The following is an 18,605-nucleotide window of genomic DNA, read 5'->3' as shown; positions in this document are numbered from 1 at the left end:
AAACTGCCATTTGAAAGTCCTCATAAATTGGAACTTTTGAGTTTTTTGGTGTTTTCGTAATTTAAGGGCCACATGTAATTTACTTTGCCAAAGGAATAAGATTGTCGCCATTCTTAAAAGATTTTCTTCGTCCATATTTTAATCTCTTAAGTATACATTTCAGGCTATAAATGCATGTTATTATTTATTATTTGGCTCTTTTAAACTCTGGGCTTGACTGTGACACTGTAGAAACCATAATCTGACAAATTTTTTTTTTTTTTGTATATATGTCTCTTTTACTAGGTTATTTCTGACAGACAAACGCCAAAAAAAGATGAAAGTCTTGTATCCAAAGCAATGGAGTACATGTTCGGTTGGTAGTATAATAAAAGTGGAGGATTCAACTACAAAAATGAAGGTTGCTACACTAAATAAGAGTTAGCTGAGTACTGCCAGTTTCCTTCGGTTAGTTATATAACCACTCTTGGCACATGGGGATGCTATCTCATACTTCTTTCATAAACCTTTTTCTTTAAGGAAACAGCATATTTGTAGCTCGCACTTTAAAAGACGATTATGATACATTTTTAAGAAACTGAAAATCCATGTAAATAGGATTTTGTGCTTTCTGTGATAGTGCATGCTTAAACACAAAAAACCCAGCTTTGATTACTGTAAACTATATTATTGAGTTTGTGGTGAGACTTAGTCTTCATGAGAAACTGGGGCAAATTTCATGAATGGGAACTGTCTTCTACCAAGATATAAAGATTATAATTAACTGTTTGAATTATGATCTTTTAATTTAGATAATATTTAATATTTTAATAACCATTGCTTTTGTATACGTCTTCCTGTGAATTGTCATCTTTCAGTGTTCTAAAACTGAAACAGTCTTTTTAAAAACCTACTCCCCTACTACTCAAGTTTCTTGAAAATAAAATTTGTTAATTATATGTATTAAACATTGTTTGAAAGGGTGACTTATTTTTAAAAATTATTATAAAACGTTTTAAATGTTCACTAAAGTAGAGAGAATGTCATGAACCTCCCTGTCCAGCTTTAATAGCCATCACTATTTTGCCTTGTTTCTCTTCTTCCCTCCTTTTGTTTAAAACACTTCTCAAATATGTCATTTTAATCTTAATACTTAAGGATATCTTAAAAAAGAACTTTCTTCATATGTAATTATGAAGTCAGTATCACACCTAACAATATTCTTTAATTTTTAAAATATCTAATACGAAGTTCATTTTCAAATTTTCCAGTTATCTATAAAATATATTTATGTTTGGTTTTATCCAGACTAGGTTTACGCATTGTATTTGGTTGTTTTGTCTCTTAGTGTCTTGAAATCTAATCTAGTCCTCCCTCTCCCTGATACCACCTAATACATCATGACTTATTGAAGAAACCAGGTGAGTTGCCTGTGGAGTGTATCTATATGCTTTATATGTATGTGTGTGTGTTTTATTTTAAATATACATAAAAATAACTTTTTCATTATTTTAATCAGTTGCAGCCATTGTTCTGACCAGTGAGAACTTCAATAAGCTGGTTCTTTTGGGTGAAAGGAGATTTTTAATTGAAATATTTGACCATAATACGTGGCTCTATATAATTTGCATACTTATCTTTGCTGATGTCTAGACATCTTATTAGGATGTAGTTTACTCAGATGTTCAATTTCTTTCTCTCTTGTAGTGATTTAGTGGCAGAAGGGTGTGTGTCACTACTGCACTTTGAATCTTGGCTCAACTTGGATTGTTAGGATTGTCCCTGCTAAGTTGCTCAAATCTGGGCACTGGACCCAGTAATTGGTTATAGACTCACTTCCTAGAGTCTTGGGAGGCTACAGAGGCTGGAAAAAGCCTCCCCTACTTGTTTTTAATTTTCTTGTGTGCACTTCCTTGTTCTGCCAGCAGATGGCGCTCTTTAGCTTTGGCACTTTCATTCAGTGCCTGGTGTGAGTGTATTTGTTGTAGCACAGATGGGATCAATGTGATAGAGCTTCCTGCCAAGAGGTTAAAAGCCTTGTAATTCAAACTTTCTTGGAGACAGTTCTCCAGCCTTCTCTGGCAGCCCCTTCCCTTTTCCCAGCTAGGAAATATTTCTACTCCCCTCTGAATCCTCAACAATCAAGTCCCAGTTAGTAGAGAAGGAGATTGGGAAGGTCATATATCTTTAGCTTCTTGCTGGCTCCCCATGCCTGGAGGTCCTCCTGGGGCACAGCAGATCAAATTTGTGAGTCAGAAGCTGAGTCAGCCTTAGGCTATGTCCCTCTCTCTCCCCTTTCCTGTGGAGGTGCATCTTCAATCCTGGCTGGAAGAGGAAGATTGTGAGGGTTTGATTTCTCCAGTCCTGTGCAAGCTTCCAGGGCAAACCATGGTGTGGTCACATCTGACTTGGAAGGGCTGATGGGACACAGCAGACCAAATTTGTGGGTCAGAAGCAGAGTCAGTCTTAGGCTGTGTCCCTCTCTCTCCCTTTCCTGGCATGGTAGATCCTTGGACCTCCCTTAATCTGTTCTCGCAGGTCAGAGGCCTGAGAATTCTAAGGTGTCTTTAGTGTGGGGGAGGGTGCTCGCGCAGCAACCTGTGTCTGGTTTCAACTCGCAGTTCTGTAATCATGATTTCCCTTCTTTGTTCCTCTCTTCTGTGGGCAGTGTCCAGCCTTCACCTGGTGTCCTAAACCCTAGAAGATCTTTTTCTAGTGTTACCAAATTTTGTCTAGGTTCTTGGCTATGCTGGAGAAATGAATTTCAAGAGCATGCCGGGTGAGTTAGGCCAGTAATTTATTCAGGTAGGGAGGGAAGAGAAATGGGAGAAAATAACAGAAAATAACAGAGCAGGGGTTCCAGTAGTGAGGAAGGGGATGAAAAGGGATGAAGAGGGCCAAATGACAAGCTCCAATTCCCCATTATAGATTATAAGTCCCCAGGGTTACTTGCGTGGCCATATAGCAGAGAAAAAAAATGGCGACAGCCGCATACAGAGGGCAGAACAGGTCCACAGGCAAAAGAGTAAGGTGGGGGAGAGAGAGAGAAAACTCAAGCCTTGCGGGTTTGCTTTTAAATTGCTAATTATTTCACCCCTCTGTTAAGGGAAGGGGAGAGGGTTTCAGCTGTTTGGATTGATTATCCCACCCATCAATTCCTTAGTGAGGACCCAAAGATAAAGTTCCTAGAGAACATCTGAGACTTTTCCTTGTTCCCAGGAAGAAGTTTTTGTTCTAGGTAGCAGAATCCAGGGGGGTGAGGTTCCTCCAGCAGCCATCTTGAGGTTTCTGTTGTTTACATGGACTCTTGCTGGGTTCCAGATCCATCTACTCCCTATCTTATTAGCCTGCTTCACTAGGCTGTTTCAGCCTGTCTTCTAGTTATTTTTCTGGAGGAGAAAAGAGTCCCCTGTTTTTCTAGTCAGTCATCTTCCTGAAGATCCCCCTACTTCTTTATCTGTAATACATTTTTATAAACAATAACTAAAATACAGGTTTGATATACTTTTTGAGCTGCTGCAGACTACCATTGAATACCTTTGTTTGGTTTTCTGAGATAGTGTGATATCACCAGATGTACTGATATGATAGTATATTTATTGATAAATTTATAGAATATTTTCTATTGGAAAAATTTTTACATTGAAATCTTTCTCTTCCAACCTAAAATAGAAGAGTTATATTTAAGTTCTATTTTATTTTGTATAGAACACAATGATTTAAGATAGACCTGGCTACTGAATGCCATGGGGTGGGGAGAAAATTCTTCCTTGCGTTTGTAGTTGTGTTAAATGCATTTTTAAAAAAGGGCATTTTTGACAATTATTTATATACAAAATATTTGTGCCTTCAAAAGGAACACTTCCAAATGAGTTCCTGATACTCTATGTTAGTGTCCCTTCTGCACCATTTCTTCTCACCTCCAGCTTACCATTCAGTTGTCTGGATGGGGCAGGTACTCATTTGGGGGGCTTTGAGGTAGAAACCAGTTCATATACCAAGCTAAGATTAGAGTTTGTGAAAAGAGAATGGAGGGTGAGGGAAAATGGCTTTGCATTAAATAACAAACTTAGTTTAGATGGTGTTAGGTATTGGACCTGTAATGGGACTGGCTCCCATATTGGGTTCTGTGGTAACAAGAAGCCTGTCCACAGAAGAAGAGTAGAGAAGATTAAGTTGGCCCAGAAAAATGAGAAAGCAATAAGCTCCAGAGAAAGTTGGTGAGAATAAGCCAATCCAATTCCAGTGATACCTAGATCATCTTCTTATACTTTGATTTGTGAAGTATTGCAGTATCATTCAGTAAATCATCTTACTTGTACTAACTTGAATGCATTTCTTTTTCTTGTAAATACTGGGCTCTGGCTAGAATCTCCTAAGACAGGGCATGAAATTCAGGGGTTGATTTTGATGGTCTTTGGTATACCTAAAGAATGACTGCAGTTGACCTTAACATATACATGCCTGTTTTATCTTTGGTAATCTGTTTTTCCCTGCCTGATAGATTAAAACTTGAAGTCAATTCCTCCTTGGAAATTCTCCCTTTTCTTTTGTTTTTCAGCTACTGGCTGCTCTCTAGACTTCTCTCTGTGTGTCTGAATTTCGTTCTACTTATAAAGGACTCCAGTAGTGGGATTAAGATGTATCCTGGTTCAGTTGGGCCATACCTTACTTTGCTGAAGTAACCTCATCAGAAGGTCCTATTTACAATGGGTTCATATCTACATGCATGGATTAAGTTTAAGAACATGTTTTTGTGGGGTGCATAACTCAAATCCACCACACCTAGTAAATATAGACTGAAGAGTCAAATTGTTATGTAAATATCTGATTATGACCATATGAAAACAATGGGAAAAAAGGCAGTCCCCAGTAAACTGACTAGCAAACTAGCATTAGATAATTCTTTCCTGAATCTCCAGTTTTAATTTTTTCCTATAGCATATGCATATAGTATAGTTTTCAGCTTCTTGTGGAGAGAGTACTCCAATTTCAGCTCTTTATTTGTACTTTCTGATTAATCTAGAAATAAATTTTTGTTTTTGGCAAAATCAGAAACTCACGGACAATATTTCCAAAAACTAGGTGGCCAGGTTTCCCTATGCATCCCAATATATAAGTGGGTATGGACAAACTATCAACAGCCACAGATCTGTATGTTGTTAGTATCTGTGCTGGAGGCAACTGAGGGATATAATGAAGATCTGACAAACCTGAGAACAGGAAAACTCCAAAATAGCCAATAACTCTTCACTGTAAAGTGTGATTGGTCAGTTTGAGAATACCAGCTAAGACTAGGAGGTGTTTTGTCCAGTTAGGTTAGTTTGGAGTGAAAAGCTGGAGCAGTTTCGTCCCTATGAACGCTAAAAAGTAATCACCTTTCTTTCCTTTTCCCAGAGTGGAAGACAATGGAGGATTTCGCAAATGATGTTGGAACAACTGTAAGGGAAAAAATGAACTTTGACTCCTATTACACACTATTCACACAAAGTATTTTCAGATGTATAACATTTCTAAATATGAAATCTCAAAACAAAGCTTTTTGGTTTTACTATTTAGTCATTGTGTGTGGGCATTTAAGGAGATAGCTTTTTTTTTTTTTTTTTTTTTTTTTACCATGGGTACAAAATATAGATAGAAATCACTTTGGTAACCTGAAACTCTGGAAGCCGCAGCAGCACATAGGTACGTAACAGTATTGTAAGAATAAAAGAGTAATTAGGAAAGGACCAAAAAGGCAGATCCCAGATTGAAGCAGGCAGAATTTATTAACCTACTTATTGGGATCCTTTGAAACAAAATCAAATTCTCCTTTCCTTTAGGCCTAAGCTCATTTTCTTTCCTCTACTTGGGATACTTTCTCCCTCTCTCTGGCTTAATCCTGTTATTTCATGTCTCAGCTCAAGCAGTTCCTATTAGAAGCATTGCTTAAACTTGAGCTCCATGACCAATACATTGTATGTTCCCATTATACCTGGCACGTAACTTTGCTATAGCTTTTATGCTAAATTGATAATGTCTTTGTCCCAACTAGAATAGCAATTTGATGATATAAACCATGTCATGTTACTGACCTTGTTATATATGTCTGTATTTTATCATATAGTATATCATGAATTCATAGTCATAGGGTTAAGATTGGTGGTCTTTCAATAACAAGTAGTGCTAGAACTAATCAAACATAGGTTTATTACTATTTTGATAATCTGCTTGATAATCTAGCCTTGTTTGGCAAGACCCTGGAAGGGAGGAACCCAGCAAGCCTGAACCCTCACAGATATCCGCAGCTGTCTTGCTCCAACATGTGAAAATAGACTTTGGTGAGGGAAGTAACTTATGTTTTATGGCCTGGTATCTGTAAGCTCCTACCCCAAATAAATACTCTTTATAAAAACCAGCCAATTTCTGGTATTTTGCATCAGAACCCCTTTGGCAGACTAGTACAGAATTTGGTAACTAGGAGTGGGGAAGTGCTTTTGCAATGACCAAAATGCTGAAACAATTTTATAAATGGTTAAGGGGTATGTTTTGGAGGAATTGTGAGATGCTTGATGGAAAAGGCCTAGATCGCTTTGAAGAGACTGTTGATAGCAATATGAATGCTAACCAGACGTTTTATGAAGCCTTAGAAGTAAATGATGAAACTATTATTGGAAACTGGAGGAAAGGCGATCCATGTTTTAAAGTTGCAGAGAATTTAGCAAGATTAACTCCTGGTGTTTTATGGAAGGCAGAACTTGAAAATGGCAAGCCTGGGCATTTACCTGAAGAACTTTCCAAAGTAAAGCTGGAGAATGTGGCTTGGCTTCTCCTTGCAGCTTATAGCGAAATGCTAGATGAGAGAGATATGCTGGGGATTGAACTGTTGGATACAAAAAAAATAGAAACTGATTCTGGAAATTCCAAGCCTCTGGAAATCAAGCTCCCAGGTGAAAGTACCCCACTAGAGGACTTAACAAAATTTGTAATTTATAAGTCAGGATTGAGATTGCAGTTATCTTGGACAGACTTGTGGAAAGTCTTACTGTCTGATGGCTTGGACCCCTGCTTTCTGCATGCTAAATCAACAAGGTTTTTGAGAGAGCTGTAGGAATAAAACCACTGTTAGCTTGGAATAAAAGGGACAATGAAAGGAGAGATTGAAGGGGAAATGACTTCAAGAGGGAAACCATGGAAGCTGAGATCTGGAATTAGGACATCAGCTTGGGCCAAGAGAGGAATCTCACCCATGTGTACAGAGAGGGTGAATATGCCCCAGCAGTTGAAGAGGGTGAATGTTCCTGTCTGATGTTCTGGGAGAGTTTTGCTTCCCCAGAGTGCAGAGAGGGTAGAGCACATTGCTCAAGAATTAGGGCGGTTAACATCAGCACCCCACAAGACTGAGAGAGGTGGACCTGTCCCCCAAAGGTTGGGGAAGGCCAGGTAGTCAACTCGTTGCTCTGAGAGGGTTGAGCCTGTATGCCAAAGGTTACTAAGGGGGTTAAGACTGTAACCCAAAGATGGGGTAAGGTGTGGTAATCACCCCAATATTCTTGGATGGAGAGGTCTGGACCTCGGTGGACACCCAGATGCTTGATGAGGGTGGAACCAAGAAAATGGCCATTGGGCAAGCCTGTGGAAAGGGTGGGTTTCCATAAGGCCCTAAGGAGAAGAAACCATCATCTTAAGAATAACTCAAAACTGAAATCAAATGAAGGATGCTCTGCAGGTTTACTGAACTGTAGAGGACCCTAGACTCATGTTTCCCTCCCAGTTTCTCCTTATTGTAATGAAAATGCTTATTCTTTGTCCATTTGTGTTTTGGAAACAGATAAATTGTTTTATAAGTTTCAGAGGTCTATAGCAGACAGGACTTTGTCCCAAGACAAACCTTATTTCTTTAAATTGATTGTGATGTGATTTAGTACTTGCATTGTTACTGACTTAAGGTTTTGTTGAATATTGTAATGTGTTTTTGGAATTCAGAGGGTGGAGCGTAGCAGTTTGATATGGTTGTGAATTCCAAAAATAGATACTGGGTTGTGTTTGTAATATGGGCTGTACCTTGACATGATTAACTTTTGATTAGGTCTTTGATTGGGCCACATCATTAGGGCACTGAGACACCCCCACCCCCCCCTTAGTGGGTGGGAACTCACAGATAAAAGGCATGGCAAAGGACAGAGTTGGGTTTTTTTTTAATCTTTAATTTTTAAAATTAATTTATTTTTAATGTTACATTAAAAAAATATGAGGTCCCCATATACCCCCCACCCCCCTCACCCCACTCCTCCCATAACCACAACCCCCACCATCATCATGGGACATTCATTGCACTTGGTGAATACATCTCTGAGCACTGCTGCACCACATGGTCAGTGGTCCACATTACAGTTTACACTCTCTCCCAGTCCACCCAGTGGGCCATGGGAGGACATACAATGTCCAGTAACTGTTCCTGCAGTATCACCCAGGACCCCTCCAAGTCCTGAAAATGCCCCCACATCACATGTCCTCTTCCCATTTCCACCCTCAGCTACCAAGTCCACTTTCTCCATCTCAGTGTTAACATTTACTTCCACTACTAATCACATTAGTTACAGAATAGAGTATCAGTAAGTCCACTCTAATTCATACTCTAGTCCTCCATTCTGTGGACCCTGGGATGGCTATGCCTGCTCCACCTCTGTATCAACAGGGTGCTTAGATTCCACTTGGACGATGGATGCAATTCTCCTGTTTGCAGTTGTAGGCACTCTTGGTTCCCTGGTGTTGTGGTTGACCTTCTTCACCTCCCCGTTAGCTGGCTGGGGTAAGTCCAATAAACTGGAGGGTAGGAGTTACAAGTCTGTTGAGGCTCACGGCCTGGCTATCACATGGACAGTCCAGAGATTCAGGTCCCCTGAGTATACACTAAACACCAGTGCCAACCACAGGTCCCGTAAAAGTGACAGGAGAGGCTTGTGAACAAAGATCTCACCTGAGTCTGACTCTGTCACACTCAGGACCACAAACTCCAAAGCAGGGCCAACTGACATGGCACTGAGTCCATCTGCCATGACCATAGAACCTGTGGGTCTCTGTAACCCTCAGAAGAACTAATACCTGGGGTTGTATCTACTTTAGCTGTGTCTGGGACTCTGCTGAGGTGGGCATAAGGGCGACTCCTCTGAAGACCTCCCGGCTCTTTTTTGGAGATTCATAACCATATAAACTCATTTGTCCTTTCCATTTTCCCCTTTTATTCAAGGTCAAAAAGCATTTTTAACTCCTGATAGTACATATAGGCTGAGATATTCTGCTGGTCTGAGTTGACCCTTTTATTCAAGGTCCACATCATCAGCTGGTACTTGGTAGTAATCCCTCGGTGCCAGGGAGGCTCATCCCCGGGAGTCATGTCCCATGCTGGGGGGAATTTACATGCTGAGTTTGGCTTTGAAGTTGGGGGTTTTTAATGTCGAAGTTTTGTTGTTGGTGTTTGATGCTGAAGTCTTAAATTGGTGCCCTGGAAGTAAGCACACAGAGGAAAGAGAAGCAAGCCCCAGGAAGAAAGGAACCTTGAACCCAGAGAGAGGCAAGACCCTGGAAGGGAAGAACCCAGGAAGCCTGAACCCTTGCAGACATTAGCAGCCATCTTGCTCCAACACATGAAAATACTTTGGCAAGGGAAGTAACTTATGCTTTATGGCCTGGTATCTGTAAACTCCTACTCCAAATAAATACACTTTATAAAAACCAACACATTTCTGGTATTTTGCATCAGCACGCCTTTACTGACTAATACACTATCTGTAAAGAAATGTAGTCTGGAGAACCCAGCTCTGGTATTACAAAGCAGGGAAAAAAAGAGTAGGTTTGGAGCTGAGAGGAAATAAATTAATGTAGTATATACTGTTTATAATTTGAAGATCAACTTCCATTTTTACTGAGGTCCATTCATGTATATGCTTCGACCTATTGTATTTGTCTGTATACGTCCTATGCTTGCGGTTTTTTAGAAACTTGTTAACATTATTTGATGATGATTGCTCCTTTTATCTTCAGTATTCTATGTTTGTTTATTTTGGTAATTCCTACAATTACTTAGGTTGGCTCTCAGGAGGGAGAGGAGGCAAGTGTGTGTTTTCAGACTGCTAGAACTAGAAGTCACCTTCAGTTTTTAAAAACACACCCATGTCCACGTCCATCTTTAATTCACATAGATCTTAGGACTTTAACCTGAATCCATGAGGGATGAAATTTCAGCATATTTCAAAATGATAAAATCTTGATGTAAGGCCTAAAATTATTAAGGAAGTACCTTGAAAGTCCTAACTGCAATTCATCTCCTTGTGCTCTTGCATATAAGATCCCTTAGCCAAAACAGCCCTCCTTGTCCTGGGAACCAGGCACAGTGCCTGCTTATCTCTGAATACTTGGCTTCAGTTCCATGTCAGCCTGATCACATCCTTCCATGGGAAACTGGTCGTGTCACCCTCTTCTTATTACAAAGTTTGTCTCCCATAGTCCATGCTTATTCTCTTTTCCTGACCCTTTGTGGCCCTTTGTGACATACTGTGGCATCCTCTCCTGGACTGTGAGTATATGTGATTAATAAGCTGCTGTTGATCTTATCTACCCAATGTCAGACACGTGTGTTTGGCTGTCTCTACAATCCTAGGGCAGGAATCCCTCCTTCACCAAAAGGGTGAAGGGGAGGTGATCAAAACATCCCCTTAGTATAAGCTATTTCTCCTAAGACTGTCGTCGAAGTTTTAGTATTATGTATGAATATAGGAAAATTGAAATGACTAACATTTGAAGCTGTCATGGATTCTTGAGGAGAGGGTATACAGTGAAGCTTTAGTCTTTGGATTCCTTATCACTTACCAGTTGTGAAGCATGAGAGTATAGGAGTGTGTTTGTGTGTGTCTTTGTGCACGTGTGCATGTGGGTGTTTGCATGGAAAGCTGGTGGATGTATTTTGAAGAGGGAACTATGGTGTTTTGTTCCCAATTATATATTTTTATTAGCTAAGAATGAAATTTAGGAGTATATTTAGGAGATGAAATTCAATAAAGAACCCATTGTTGGCTAAAAACAATACAGTAAAAAGGCAATTAAAAACAAAAACAATGCAGAAATTTGTTTGAAAATTTGCAGTTAAATCTCTTCTTCCCATTCTGAAGAGTTGTTTTGTTTTCCTTCTTAAATGTCTTAGTCATGTCTATGTAAAGTGCAGAATATTTCCCCTCTATCCTTTCTCTTGCTACTTGATCTTGACTCTTTTAAAATCCTTTCCTCATTCATTTGTCAAATGTATACTTTGTATTTATCATGTCCTATGAATTATACTAGGTGCTGGAGATTGAGCAGAAATAAGACATGGAAATTTGGTATTTTTATGTGGAACTAAGGAGGATAGGATGATTAATCATCCTGTCCCATCTTCCTGATTTTTTTTTTTTATCCCTTATTTACCCGAAGTTCACTATATCCTTCCTTTACTTTCATTATGTTTCTTGATTCCCCATCTCCCATCCTTTTCCATACTATGAAGAAAGAATAATAGAAAAATGAAAAAAATAACTTAAAAGTTTCCATTTTGTGGATTTTAAAACATTTTAATTTTGAAGTACATCTTTAATCATCTCCTAAATTGCAGCTAAAGGAAAAGTTCATGGTCTTGAACTAGATGAAGGTAGACATTTCATTGTGTTTTTTCTGGCTCGTGTTTATAGCATCTCCGAATCTCACACTTCCAGTGTAATTTGAAAGTCAAACACTCTATATACTTATTTCTCTCTTCTGTTTATAATTCTGAATACTTTAATGCTCTGATAGTATGGGGAGTAGTGAGTCTCCATTTCTCATTTCTTGTGAATTGATTGGCAATAGCTCTGTGTTGTCTACCTGTGATTTAGGTCATGAAAACACTGCTGTAAAAGATAGTTATTTACAAAATTAACCGAATCTGGAATACACTTTTAAATCTCAAGTACTTTGCAATACATTTTCTATTTTTACAACAACCCAGTGAAGTAAGAATAAGTTTATGTTGTCCAGTCATGGCAGGTCAAGACAAACATTAAAATGGTTAAAACTTCTACTTTGTATAGAAAGCTGATTGAAATTAAAGTTCTTAATGAGTTTGTAAGACTTTCAAATATTAATGAAGTAAAGGTGTAGATGTCGTAATTCAGATCCAGTTCTGGAAAGTAATTACAGGTATGTACGTAAATTGAATGGAAATTACTTTAATTTACAATTTTTAACTAGGCTATTAAAAGATAATGATTTAAAGTAAAAAAAAAATCACTTTGATATAATTTTAAATGACTCTATAATCCTTATTTTCTTGATTCTGATGTTCTTATATTAATTTTAGTAAATAGTCTCGTAAGTTGAAGTTTAGATGACTAGTACTAACTGGCTAATTAAAAAGTAGTGGCTGAAAGTTACTGGACTGTTAGAATTTACTTTTAAAAGTGGTTAAGAAAATGGATTTTGGTGTCAGACTTTTTCTATTATATAACTTCGGACAAGTTTACTTAACTTTGTTTGTTTCCTCATCTTTAAAAAAGTGATAATGATACTATCTCCTTTTTATAGGATTATTAGGATTAAATGAGTTAATAGAATTAACTAATATAAATCATTAGAACAGTGCCTGGCATATAGTAAATATCCACTAAATATTGATTCTCAGTATTTAGTTGTTAAGCAAGCTTAGTTAATATGCTTGCTATTAACCTCATTTTAAAAAAAATGAGTATGTGGTAGATTAAAGGTAGCTAAAAAATTCTGATAGTCCTTTCATTGAGAGATGGGATCTGTTTCCTCTTCACTTGAGTCTGGGAATGCCTGTGATTTCTTTGACTAGTAGTCAAAGTGATACTTTGCTAAATCCAGAACTAGTCTATAAGAGTTCTGGCAACTTCGACCTTTGTCTCTTAAAGCCCCGATCTTTTTGTAAAAAGACTGATTACCCTGTGGGAAAGACCATGTGGAGAGGGCCTGAGACTACAGGGCATGGGAGAGGGGCTCAGCAAAGCCCGCCATTCAGTTTCCCAAGGCAACAAACCTGTGAGTGAGGCTGTTGTGAGCCCTCCAGCCCAGCACAGCTGCCAGCTGAATATCACCAAGAGTCCAGTCCATATCATGTGGAGCATGAGACTTACTCTGCTCGATTTCCTGACAAAAGTTGGTGAGATCAATAAAATGGTTGTTGTTTTAAGCTACTAAGTTTTAGAGTAGTAGGTTACCCAGCAAGTGGAGCAGGTAATAAGAGCAGAACACATACATGGCTCACCTAAGATCATATCGATATATACTGATGAACTCACTCATATTCTTGATTCTAGAATTCAGTGTTATGGAATAATAGCATATTTTCTTTAATACTCAGGTTGATATTTAAGAGCTCAAACTATTTTAAAATGCATTAGATTTGAGAAGTATTTTAAATAAACCTGAGTTCCAGTTCTAAATGAAATACTGTATAAAAGAAATGTTACAAGAGAAAGTATTTTAAAAACAATACAGAACCAGCAAGATGGCAGTGGAGTAAGGAGCTCCTAGAGTCAGTTCCTGCTACAGGGCAGTTAGCAAACACTCAGAGTTTTCTGGAGCTAGCTGAAGCACCTGTTTGGGGGCTCCAGGAGGCCAGAAGAGCACCCTGCAACATCCTTGAAGGAGTGGAAGGAGGAGACTGCCCATCTGCAGAGAGGACTTGTAAGTAGAGCACTCCACACCATGGAGGCCGGTGCCCATCCTCCACCGGAGACAAAAGCCGCCTTGGGAGCTGTTCTGTGGCTGGAATTGAAAGCTTCACTTGCCCAAAATGGGGGAGGAAGAGACGGTTGGACACCAATTTCAGTTACTGATGAGGAAATTCAGTGGGCTACAGTATAATCCCGAACAGCTAAAGTTTGAGCCTGTTCAGAAAGAGGCTGGTAGCTGACATCTTAACTCCGTGCTTGGCACAAGGGGAAGTGGGGTTGACTGAAAATCCCAGTGCTGGTGGGAACTGGCTTCTTCCCATTCAGATCATATTGCAGGTCTAGCCTAGGCCCCAGTGCCACCTCCAGCAGTGAGAAAGCTGTGGGGACCTACACCAGCCTTTCCGGGAAATTGCCAGCCAAGCTGCAGAGGCTGGTGATTATCCTACTCTGGTGGCATGAGCTGCCCCAAGAGCCGTTCTGTGATGGGAATTGGAAGCTCCATTTCCCAGAAACGGTGGAGGAGGAGATGGTTGGCTGCCGATTTTGTCTACTGATGGTAGACATCGCTGGCTAAGAAATAACCCTGGTAACAACTGGGGTATGAACCAGCCCAAGTCAGAAAGAGGCCAGTAGCCACCATTCTGACTCCGCCTCAAGCCTGAGGGGAAGTCGGGCTGACTGAAACTCTCAGGGTCAGCAGGAAACAGTTTCTTTCACTCAGATCAGCCTGCAGTCCTAGCCTAGGCTTCAGCCCTGCCTCTGGCAGGGAGGATCCTAGAGAGCTCTGTGGCAGCCTATACAGGTAACTGCAGGTAATTTTGGCTGGAATAGACTGAAAATCAGAAGTCTGCCAGGGCAACTGCTGTCATCTTGGACCTGCACTGCCTAGATTGCTGCCCACACCTGCAGCTCCATCCCTGCCCCAGGCAGGGGAGAAAGGGTTGTGAAGCTTCATCAATCTCTCTGGGTAACTACAGTCTAGGCCTGCACTTGGATTATTCCACATAGTTGTGACTCTTTCCTTATCCCTGGCAAAGAAGAAATTTGGAAGAAGCTTCATTGGTCCTTGGCGCAATGAGGGCAGCTTGAGCCTCCACAGCTTACAGCACCAACTACATGCTTGGCTCCTACTGCACAAGCAGCAAGGGAGAAATGATAGGAAGCCCTAAACTAGAGAGAAAAACTGCACCCAAAATAATGTTCTAGTAATCCAGATGCGAAGACACCAACAAAAAATTACAATCCACACCAAGAAACAGGAAGCTATGGCCCAGTTAAAGGAACAAGAAAGCCTCCAGTTGACGTAAAGGAGTTAAGACAACTAATTATAGTTGTTCAAACATATCTCCTTAATAAATTCAATGAGATGGCTAAAGATTAAGGATATTAAGAAGGCACTGGATGAGCACAAAGAAGAATTTGAAAGCATACATAGAAAAATAGCAGATCTTTATAGGAATGAAAGGTACAATCAATGAAATGAAAAAAAAAACATTGGAATCATATAATAGCAGATTTGAGGAGGCAGAAGAAAGGATTGGTGAACTTGAAGAAATGGCCTGTAAAAGTAAACACACAGAACAGATGAAGAAAAGAATGGAAAAAATTGAACAAGGTCTCAGGGAACTAAATGACAGCAAAAGGTGTGCAAACATATGTGTCATGGGTGTCCCAGAAGAAGAGAAGGAAAAAGGGGCTGAAGGAATATATAAAGAAATAATGGTAGAAAATTTCTCAACCCTATTGAAGGACATAGATATCCATGTCCAAGAAGCACAACATACTCCCATCTGAAAATTTTCAAAGAGACCAACTCCAAGACACGTACTCATCAGAATGTCAAAGGCCAAAGACAGAGAATTCTGAGAACAGCAAGAGAAAAGCAATGCATAACATATACGGGATACCCAGTAAGATTAAGTGCTCATTTCTCACCAGAAACCATGGAGGCAAGAAGACAGTGGTCTGATATATTTAAGATACTACGAGAGAAAAACTTCCAGCCAAGAATCTTATATCCAGCAAGACTGTCTTTCAAAAATGAGGGCAAAATTAGAATCTTCACAGATAAACAGAAACTGAGAGAATTTCTAAGCAAGAGACCAGATTTTCAGGAAATACTAAAGGGTGTGCTAGAGCCTGAAAAGAAAAGACAGAAGAGAGGGGCCTGGAAGAGAGTCTAGAAATGAAGAGTATATCAATGAAAGTAACTGAAAGTGTCAAAAGAGTGGTGAAAATAAAATATGACAGAAAAAACTCAAGTAGTCAGGAATAAACTTAACCAATGATGTAACGCACTAGTATTCAGAAAACTGCAACTCAACATTAAAACAAATAAAAAAAGGCCGAAATAACTGGAAGAACATTTTGTGCTCATGGATTGAAAGACTAAATATCATCATTATGTCAATTCTGCTCAAATTGATATACAGATTTAATGCAATCATGATAAAAATTTCACCATCATTAAAGAAAAAGTTGAAAACACAATCATTAAATTTTATTTAGAAAGGTAAGGAGTCCTGAATAGCTAGAAACATCATAAAAAGGAAAAGTGAACCCTCATCTCCAGAGTTAAATATAATACCTACCTGTGTAGTAGTAAAAACGCATGGTACTAGCGTAAGGACAGATAGAGTAGACCAGTGGAACCAAATTTATGGTTCAGAAACAGACCCTCACAGGTATGGTCAAGTGATTTTTACTAGCCTGTCAAACTCACACAGCTTGGGCAGAACAATCTATTCAACAAATGATACTGAAAGAATTGGACATCCATAGCTGAAAGAAGGAAAGAGGACCCCTGTTTCACACCTTATCCAAAAATTAACTCAAAATGGATAAAAAAATTAAAAACAAGAACCATAAAACTTCTAGAAGGAATTATTGGAATATGTGTTGGTAGATGGTGGATTCTTAAAGGAGATAAGATAAGGGCTGAGTGGACTCTTGATGTTTAATGTATGCAGAAGTTTTAATTAGCTTTACTGTAAAATTGTGGAATTGTATAGAATGGATGGTAACAGTGAGTAACAGTTTATAAATAGGGATATGGCTGCAAATGGTATAGTCTAGTTATGTAAATGACAATTGGCAGAATGGCTTGTGAATAATCTAGGAACTGGATAGCACAGTAAACCAAGAGGTGGGTGAAAATTGTGGTTGATGGTACAGATGCAAGAGTGTCCTTTGTTAGCTAGAAGAAATATATATCACTACTGCCGGGTGTTGGGAATGTGGAGAAGCATGGGGAAAATACAGCTGGAGTGACCTATGGACTGTGATTAGTAGTAATATAATTTTCTTGCATCTATGCAAAAGATGTGTTGAGGCAGTATGGAAAATGTGAGCCAAATGTACACTATGGACATGGTAACAATCAGATGATAATATTTTATCTGTAGCACATGACACACCACATTGTTTGAAAATTTAGTTGTTTGGGAATTCTGCACATGTGCATGATTGTTTTGTAAGTTTACAACTTCTGTCATAAAAAAATATATTTAAAAATTAGTTATAGGGTGGGTTGGGGGAAAAACACCAAATGTAAGATAAGGACTATGATTAGTAGTAAGATTTTGACAGTGTTCTTTTATAGTTTGTAACAAACGTCTCATGACAGTGGAGTGTGTTAGTGGAGGGTTGATGTATGGGACCCCTGTGTGATGTTATGCATGTTTGCTTTGTAGTTCACAACTTTTACTATACACTTAATTGTTTATGTATGTTCATATATAAATGATATAAAAATAATAATTGGATTGATTAGGGGAAAATACTTTGTAATATTTTGACAATGCTCTTTAACATTAAAAAGGTTTAAAACAATGCAGGTTATTGGTGAGTTATTGGTAGTAGGTTGAGATGTTATATATGTTTGTTTGATGTTATATATGTTTGTTTTGTAAGTTCACAACTATTATAAACTTATTATTTATATATGTTTATGTATGAGTGATATATTTCAATAAATTAAAAAAAATAAAAATAAACCACAAAACCAAAACAATACAAAACCACATAAAACAACTGTTTTTGGCCATATAAAGTTTGACTTAAAATTTTGCAATATGCAAAGGATTATCTTGACATAAATCATTGGACAAAATTTCTAAGTGAATATTTAATTATCACCTAAGTTTGTTGGTTTTTCATATATTTTGTTTGTGCTTACACACACTGTCTAGGTTAAACCATAGGGAAATTCTGGGGACAAAAAAATATATCTTTGACTCAAAGGATGTTTATATATCCTTCCGCTCCAAGTTTCTTCAAACTGGGTAAAGTCTAAGGGCAATCCATGCTGGGGTAGGCACAATGACACTTACTGGGAAAGGACTCAACTTTTTTCAAGAAGTAGTTCAGTGCATCAGGTTTCTTTGGAGCCTTTTGATCATGTCTTAAATTACCAGGTTGTTATTTGGTAATCAATAGAAAATATTTTATAAATTTAAACCATCTGTCTGTTCCTGGTTGTTTCTTATAAGTAGTTTTTAAGTCTTGTCAGGAGCAATATATGAAATTATATTTGTTAATGGAATTTAAATAGATTTCGTATTGTTGAAAGCAGGATTCATGTTCCCAGTACGTGAGAAACATTTCTAACTCAAACTAAAGATATACCTCCATCTTGTGGCGACTTGTCAGAAGTGTTCAATATGAAAATGTTTTAGAGTAAATTTCAAAACAGAAGCTGGGAAATCTTAGACAAATATAAATGTGTTTTTTTAAGCCTTTAGAAATATTGCCAACTTAATATTTTGCATCCTTGTTCCTTTCTGACTTTTTGAGTCTTAGTTTTATTGTTTTTGTAAATATTTACTTTTATTGCAAAGGACCAAAAATATTTTGGGGGTAATGGACAGGTATAAGTAAGTCATTTTTCCTTTTCAAAAAATTTTTTTGAGCCAGATAAAATGAATATTTGAGGAAATGAAATAT

The 18,605-nt window shown here is 38.4% G+C and overlaps 1 protein-coding gene across 4 annotated transcripts in view; it reads left to right on the top strand.

The window, feature by feature from the left end:
* NUP35 (nucleoporin 35) overlaps positions 1-9,697 on the top strand; it is a 45,436-nt gene extending 35,739 nt beyond the window's left edge. For 2 of the 4 annotated variants that reach the window (XM_004448222.5, XM_071216228.1), the window contains exon 9: positions 286-938. In XM_004448222.5, coding sequence (XP_004448279.1) covers positions 286-363 — 78 coding nt within the window. In that variant the 3' untranslated portion in view covers positions 364-938. Of the gene's footprint in view, positions 1-285; positions 939-1,347 lie in introns of those variants that run through there. The other 2 variants (XM_071216227.1, XM_071216226.1) reach the window with 2 other exon arrangements.
* The last annotated feature ends 8,908 nt before the right edge of the window (positions 9,698-18,605 follow it).

Source organism: Dasypus novemcinctus, chromosome 7 (assembly GCF_030445035.2).
Source record: "Dasypus novemcinctus isolate mDasNov1 chromosome 7, mDasNov1.1.hap2, whole genome shotgun sequence".
In the NCBI taxonomy this organism is placed as follows: domain Eukaryota; kingdom Metazoa; phylum Chordata; class Mammalia; order Cingulata; family Dasypodidae; genus Dasypus; species Dasypus novemcinctus.
This window is presented reverse-complemented; position numbering and strand designations above follow the sequence as displayed.